The sequence below is a fragment of the Sardina pilchardus genome, chromosome 7 (genome assembly GCF_963854185.1).
Source record: "Sardina pilchardus chromosome 7, fSarPil1.1, whole genome shotgun sequence".
Classification (NCBI taxonomy): domain Eukaryota; kingdom Metazoa; phylum Chordata; class Actinopteri; order Clupeiformes; family Clupeidae; genus Sardina; species Sardina pilchardus.
The window spans coordinates 716,651-724,150 of NC_085000.1; the positions used below are offsets into that span (position 1 = coordinate 716,651).

General features: G+C 46.9%; 1 protein-coding gene across 1 annotated transcript in view; it reads right to left on the minus strand.

Moving 5' to 3' along the window:
- plxna2 (plexin A2) overlaps window positions 1-7,500 on the minus strand; it is a 243,197-nt gene that overhangs the window by 92,298 nt on the left and 143,399 nt on the right. The window contains exon 8 of the mRNA XM_062540152.1: window positions 4,507-4,603. Coding sequence (XP_062396136.1) covers window positions 4,507-4,603 — 97 coding nt within the window. The remainder of the gene's footprint in view (window positions 1-4,506; window positions 4,604-7,500) is intronic.

Below are 7,500 nucleotides of genomic sequence, written 5' to 3' on the forward strand. Positions count from 1 at the left end.
GGCTCTACTTTCTGTGTGCGTGTGTGCGTGTGTGTATGTGTGTGTGTGTGTGTGTGTGTGTGTGTGTGTGTGTGTGTGTATGTATGTGTGAGACTGAAAGGCGGACAGACATGGAGAGGAAAAGAGAGACAGACTACAGACACAAAAGAGACAATAGAAGAGACAAAGGAAGAAAGGTGAAGGAAGAGGAGGTAGGGAAGCCATGCTTGGAGACAAGATGGGGTGTGTGTGTGTGTGTGTGTGTGTGTGTGTGTGAGAGAGAGAGGGAGCAGCAGACAGGGGAATAATACTGTAGAGAGGAGGAGAGTGAGGTGGACAGTGACAGAACAGACACGAGAGACAGATGGAGAGAGAGGGAGGGAGGGATAGAGAGATAGAGAGAGGGGGTGGAGGAAGAGTGGCATGGGGGTAAATGAGATGTCATGGCTGCTGCAGCAGCAGGGGCAGGGCTAGCGGCCGGGGGAGCGGTCAGGAGTGGGCAGGACAGGCGTCAAGGTCCAGTGCAGCCTCGGCCTCCTGAACCCCCACAGGCATCAGCACAGCCACGCACCACATCAGAGCAGACAGGCCAGTAAACAAGCAGGACCCCAGGACCTGGACCCGTCTCTCTCTCTCTCTCTCTCTCTCTCTCTCTCTCTCTCTCTCTCTCTCTGTGTGTGTGTGTGTGTGTGTGTGTGTGTGTGTGTCATTCCATAACAGGCATTTTTATCTGCAGTTATATGTATCACGTACAGTATGTGATTGTGTATGAGCACCAGGGCTGTAGTCAAGACCACCTTTGTCGAGTCCAAGACAAGTCCAAGACCAGGACCGGTCGAGACCAAGTCAAGACCGAGTCCAAAGAGGTTCAAGTCCAGGACAGACCGAGTCCAAAAGACTCGAGTCCGAGTCAAGACCGAGTCCAGGACAGAAAAAAGCAAGTTGTATGCATGACAGTATAAAGACAATCATTTTGGGTTATTATTTGCTGATCTAAATGCAAAAACAGTGTCACAACACCCAGGATTTGTAAGTATAACCCTTGATATCACATCAATTAACTAAATTACAATATAGCTTCACTCCAGACATAGACAAGAATGACCAGTATTAGTGCACTCCAGGGCTCAACATTAGCTTTTAAAAGTGGTTGCCAACTGGTCAACCAGGCATGAGGTTTTGGTTGCCAAATACAAAAAAAATGGTTGCCCCATTATTAAAGGCCTCTTATTTCAGTTTACTCTGTGCACTAAAATAAGGCATATCTTTAATGTCTTGGATACATACTGTCAGTATCTACAGTAGCCTATGTTTAATATGGTGTGTAGGTAGGCTGGGTGAACCCTGTAATTGAGTGCCTGTCACTTTAAGAAATACGTGGTGAGAGTAATTAGCCTACACAGTCTACACTAGTGAATACAATAATAGTTGCGCATAACGCGTATGGATGGAATCAGAGGTGCAATTAATTTTCTATAGGCCTATCATTAGATTAAATAAATGTTAGAAAATATAACAAGTCGAAGACAATCTTTTTGGGATCATAGAAGAGATAAGTGTCTTCTAATGTTCATTAATGATTTTAGTGACCACTACACGACTGACATACATGACCTGAGCTAGCGTCATGGCAGGAGCTCTCTCCAGATGTAAAAATTTGCCAAGGTTGCGTAGCCTTCTAAACGTTCTTCTTGACGTTAAACCCAAAAGTAGGCCTAAATTACCTAAATCCCATAGCCCAGACAGGTTAGCAACACAAAGAGAGATGCAAGAGAGCAAATCAACTTGATATTAGCCTGTTATTATGCGTTACAATAGCATCACTTAAACTAGCAGCCATGTTTCGCTGTTTATGGCACTGCTGCGCATACGTGTGTGTGAGAGAAAAAGACGCACAGCCACGCGTCTAGGGGAGGGGGTGCCTTGCGCACACGCATGTTTGGCTACTTCAGAAGGCTACTGGGCAACCGTTAATGTCGAGCCCTGGTGTACTCCTACTTCCCTTGAATATAATAACATAATAAAGACGCCTGGACTCGGTCGAGACCAAGAACCATATTTGGCAAGACCAGTGGCCGAGACCGAGACAAGTCCGAGTCAAATACCAGCGAGTCCGAGACAAGTCCGAGACCATAAAAAACCGGACTCGAGTCCGGACTCGAGTCCAAGTCCGGACTCGAGTACTACAGCCCTGATGAGCACGTATGTGATTGTCTGTGTGTGTGTTTGCGTTTGTGTGTCCAGGTTTTGGTCTGAACTGCATGCAAGGAAAGTGAAAAACCCTGTCTGATACAAGACAAGGCATTAGTCTGAAGAAGGAAACAGCCTGACAAACAGATGTGCGAGTAGGAGGCACAGTGTGTGTGTGTGTGTGTGTGTGTGTTTGTAGGGAGGGATTACTGACAGGATTGGATACAGGGGTTGGTTTGATTAGTTCTAGAACTGCTGCAGTCTCTGAAGGGCATGTACGAGAGAGAGAGAGAGAGAGAGAGAGAGAGAGAGAGAGGAGAGAGAGAGAGAGAGAGAGAGAGAGAGAGAGAGAGAGAGAGAGAGAGAGAGAGAGAGAGAGAGAGAAGAGAGAGAGAGAGAGAGAGAGAGAGAGAGAGATGAAAAGAGATGGGAAGATATCTCTGGTCTATCTGCAGCTGTGATGCTCATATCCTGGTGCTAGTGTGTGTGTGTGTGTGTGTGTGTGTGTGTGTGTGTGTGTGTGTGTGTGTGAGGGTATATGTGTCTTTTTTATGTGTCTGAGTGTGTGTGTGTGTGTGTGTGTGTGTGTGTGTGTGTGTTTTGTGTGCATGTGTGTGTGCTTTGAGGGGGGCATTGGGCACTGGTTGTGTGTGGGAGGCGCAACTCCAAAATAAACCATCCTCTGACCTCCAGCAAGCACACAGCACAGAGCACATGAAGTTGGTGGGTAAGGTTTTAGGAGAACGTTAGAACATTCTGCTAGTTAAACACACACACACACACACACACACACATACAAGTATGCACACTTGCACACACAAATGCACGCATACACACACACACACACACACACACACACACACACACACACACACACACACACACACACACACACACACACACACACACACACACACACACACACACACACACAAGCACAAACACACACAGAGACTGATAGAATCACATCAATAAGTCTGATTAATCTGACAAAGTGATTCAATACATTAGGTTACGGATGGTTCGACCTCCCAATCAGTGACATGAAAACATGAAGGAAATGATCAGAGGCGGAGGCCAGACTTTTCCTCTTCTCTTCGCCACACGGACCCAAAAGAGCCCCGGGCAGAGGCTACTGGATGTGCACTCCATTGCCCTTGAGACATCAGGAAGCACTGGCGTTAGTGAGGGCTATTTTCAGCCCTGGGCCAAAGTGTCCCTCGTTTCAGTTGTCAACACAGCCGACAGGGCGGATTGGGTGACCACCTGCAAAGGTGTCTGGTCCTTTGTACTCTCAGAGAAGACTAAGCAGAAACAAGCCAGCTCTTTTACAGTAGTTAACTCAAGCATGCATGTGTGTGTGTGTGTGTGTGTGTGTATGTGTGTGTGTGTGTGTGTGTGTGTGTGTGTGTGTGTGTGTGTGTGTGTGATGCCGAGTTCAATCCCATTCGGGGATGAAGACTGGCACTGATATCAGTGGTACACTTGCAGCGCTGCATTGTGGGTATTTCTCCCCCGTTATGTAACAAAAACAAACGAACCCTTCTAAACCCACAGCTGAGACGCTGAGATGGTTACAGCAGACACACACAACCAATTGGGGAGTATGAAATATAAATGCACAAAGGCAGTCTTCCATCCTCAGTGTAAACTGTTGGTTAACATAAACGACCATTTTCAGGTTCAAGTTCAGTGTAGAACTGCAAGACTGTGAGTGTTCAGTCAGGTTCTGCTGAAGATTTGCCTGAGCTGACAAACCAGTAGATATCCAGTGATCACTACTGACTGCAGTTTGAAGTGATCCGTGAGGTTTCTCGCTATCTCTTGAGTTGGCTGGTTGCCACTTGCTGCTGGAAGATGCATACAGTAAACATCAGGAGACATTATTGACTGTTGACTAAGGTGACCTGTAACCTGTTAAACTGTCATGATGGTTTGCATTGGCAGTTTAATACTAGAGTAGTTGGAATATGTAGATACTATTGACTGATGACTAAGGTGACGTGCAACCTCTTAAACTGTGGTGGTGGTTTTGCGTTGGCTTAGGCGACCTGTAACCTGTAAACTGTGGTGGTGGTTTTGCGTTGGCTTAGGTGACCTGTAACCTGTAAACTCTGGTGGTGGTTTTGCGTTGGCTTAGGTGACCTGTAACCTGTAAACTGTGGTGGTGGTTTTGCGTTGGCTTAGGTGACCTGTAACCTGTAAACTGTGGTGGTGGTTTTGCGTTGGCTTAGGTGACCTGTAACCTGTAAACTGTGGTGGTGGTTTTGCGTTGGCTTAGGTGACCTGTAACCTGTAAATTGTGGTGGTGGCTTGCGTTGACAGGGGAATACTCACAGCTGGTGGACGCTGCAGTTGTAGAACTTGACCTCAGTGCTGATGAGCATCTGACCCGTCTCCTTGGAGTTCAGCCGCAGCTCCACGCCTGACCAGTCTACAGGGACGAGAGAGAGAGCGGCCATCGTTATCCTTGTTATCATGTTCATGTATCATTACATGTTTATTTCATATTTGTAACCTTGACAACACAGCACTGCCATGCCACCAAAGTAACAAAAACATTTCATTACGTTGTTGAGAGATCTAAATAATGGTCTTAAGACAGATACAGCTGGTAATTGCTATACAAATACATACATACAGTATATTTAAATAATAGGAATATGCTCATTCAGTCTTCTAATTAATGTCACAGAAGCTACATAAAAAGGACAACAAACAGGTGTTCTGTTCAATCCTGCCCACCACAATTAGGATATGCCACACAGATAATGAAAACCAGAAAATTACAATCAAAGACTCAGCTATGGTGACTATACGCAAACTATTGTATATAGCTTTGATTCTGAGACATGGTGTGTGTGTGTACAGTATGTTTGTTTATTAGTAGGCCTATGCATTTGTGTGCATGTGTGTGCGTTTGTGTGTGTGAAAGAGAGAGAGAGAGATTTTTGTAACGTCAAGCCAGCAGAGACGGAAGCCAGAGTAACACAGGCAGGTCACCACAGTATTGATTCATGCTGTTTCACACACACATAACCAGCTGAATGTTATTGGAGGCGTAGAGGAAGGGATTCTGGTGAATTCCAAGAAGCTATGAGAATTGGGCAGGCTGAACCCAGTGGCTTCCAAGAACCCTTCTAAAGCACACTTGCCATTTCAGGCAGCTTTCGATCAGGAGTGCAGCCTGTGTGTGTGTGTGTGTGTGTGTGTGTGTGTGTGTGTGTGTGTGTGTGTGTGTGTGTGTGTGTGTGTGTGTGTGTGTGTGTGTGTGTGTGTGTGTGTGTGTGTGTGTGTGTGTGTGTGTGTGTGTGTGTGTGTGTGTGTGTGTGTGTGCGTGCGTGTGCATGTGCATGCGTGTGTGTGTGTGTGTGCGTGTGTGGGAGTTAGATGACCCTGTGTTCTCTGTTCTCTCCACAGGCACCTGTTGTTTTCTCTCTCTCGCTGCTCAGTTTGGAGCTGAAGCATGATGGAGAAATGCTACTGTCTCCCCTCTCACTCCTCTGTGTCATATTGTTTGCCTGTTTGTTTGCTTGTTGTATTTTCTTTGTTGTATTGTTGAAACGTCTTTGTTTGTACTGTATTTCTCTCCTATGTAAAGCAACCATAGGGGTTTGAGAAAGGCACTATACAAATTAAACATATATTATTGCTTCTTCTTCTTCTTCTTCTTCTTCTTCTGCTTTTTCATCCTTCTCTTTTGGTCTCATCTTCTTACCTTTCCTCTACACTCATTTCCCTCTCAGAGCCAGACTATCTGCCTGTGTTTCTGATGTCCCTCATTATTAGTGGTGGGGGATCGATGTCCATATGTTCAATAATCCATAGGAGTGGGCTGGCCGACACCGAGCCTTTGGGGAGGCGCTGATATTTACCAGCCAAGCCACATGATTGGACAGCGCTCTTATCTGCCCCTTGAAGTAAGCCCAAGAGGCTCATGGGTAAACAGAGGTGCCATTTCCTCTAAAGGTGGGGGGATTACTGCCATGGATATAGAACTCAATATTGACCTTAAGTGTGTGATAACGCATAAAGCATGGGCATCATTGGCTCATTGGTTCACACACACATGCATAGACACACACACACACATGCATAGACACACACACACACACACACACACACACACACACACACACACACACACACACACACACACACACACACAAACACAGTCCCCAGTCTACACCCACACACACATTTTCTGTGCATGTAATTTGGCAGCAATCTTTCCTCTCCACATCATTGTGGCCTTCAGTGTGTTTCTTACTGCTCTGTAACATACCGGTTCTAGTCTGTCTATTTCTACAGTGCTTCTCTTAGTCTCACTCTCTTTTCTTCTCTTTCTCCATTTTCATTCCTCTATTTCCCTCTGTGCTTCTTTCTCCCCCCCCCCCCCCCTCTCTCTCTCTCTCTCTCTCTGTAAAGCTCTGCTCACTGTTTGCTATCTCCATGTTCCAGATTCCTGCTGCTCTCCATTTGTCTGCTGTGGGCTGTCCTCTCTTCTCCTCTCCACTCCTCTCTTCACTGCTCTTCTCTCCACTTCACTTCCTTCTCTCTTTTTTCTCCTCTCCTCTCTTCTCTTCTCCCACTCACTATCCTCTCTTTTCCTTCTCCTCTCCTCTCCCCTCATCTCCTCTCCTCTCTCCTCTCCTCTCTCCTCTCTTCTCCCCTCCTCTCCTCCTGCAGGTACACTCTACCTGTACTCTCACACCAACACCACCTCCACAGCTCTCCCACAGCCAACTCATTTAGCTTACACCCACACTGACCCCACAGGCCAAAAACTGGTCCCAGAACAGCAGCTAATGGCCAGCCAATCCTCCCCCTGTCCCTTGGGCTTGTAGCATGGAATGAGACCAGGCTCCAATCACCGCCCTGTGGCTGTCAGGTGAGATGGAAGACAGCCTGGTGGAGGTGTGTGTGTGTGTGTGTGGGGGGGGGGGGTTGGGGGCATTGTTGCTGACCTGGGACCAGTGAGAGGCAATGTTGGATGGATAGACTCCATCTGTGGGTGGCCAGCATGGCTGAATCAATAGCAGTTGGGGTAATGCATGGAGAGAACAGGGACTTGGTTTAAATGAATAGCTCATTAAAAACTCACCACACACACATATACTGCACACACACACACACACACACACACACACACACACACACACACACACACACAGGAACAGGGAAAGAGAGAGAGGAAGAGACGGCGACAGATCGTTTGAGAGATGGAAGGCAGAGGGATGGCAGGAGAGAGGCACCAACTGAAAAGCCCTCCATGGCAAACCCAACCAGCGAGAGCCAGATGGGAGCAAAGGCGCTGCCTCAGGAGAAGGC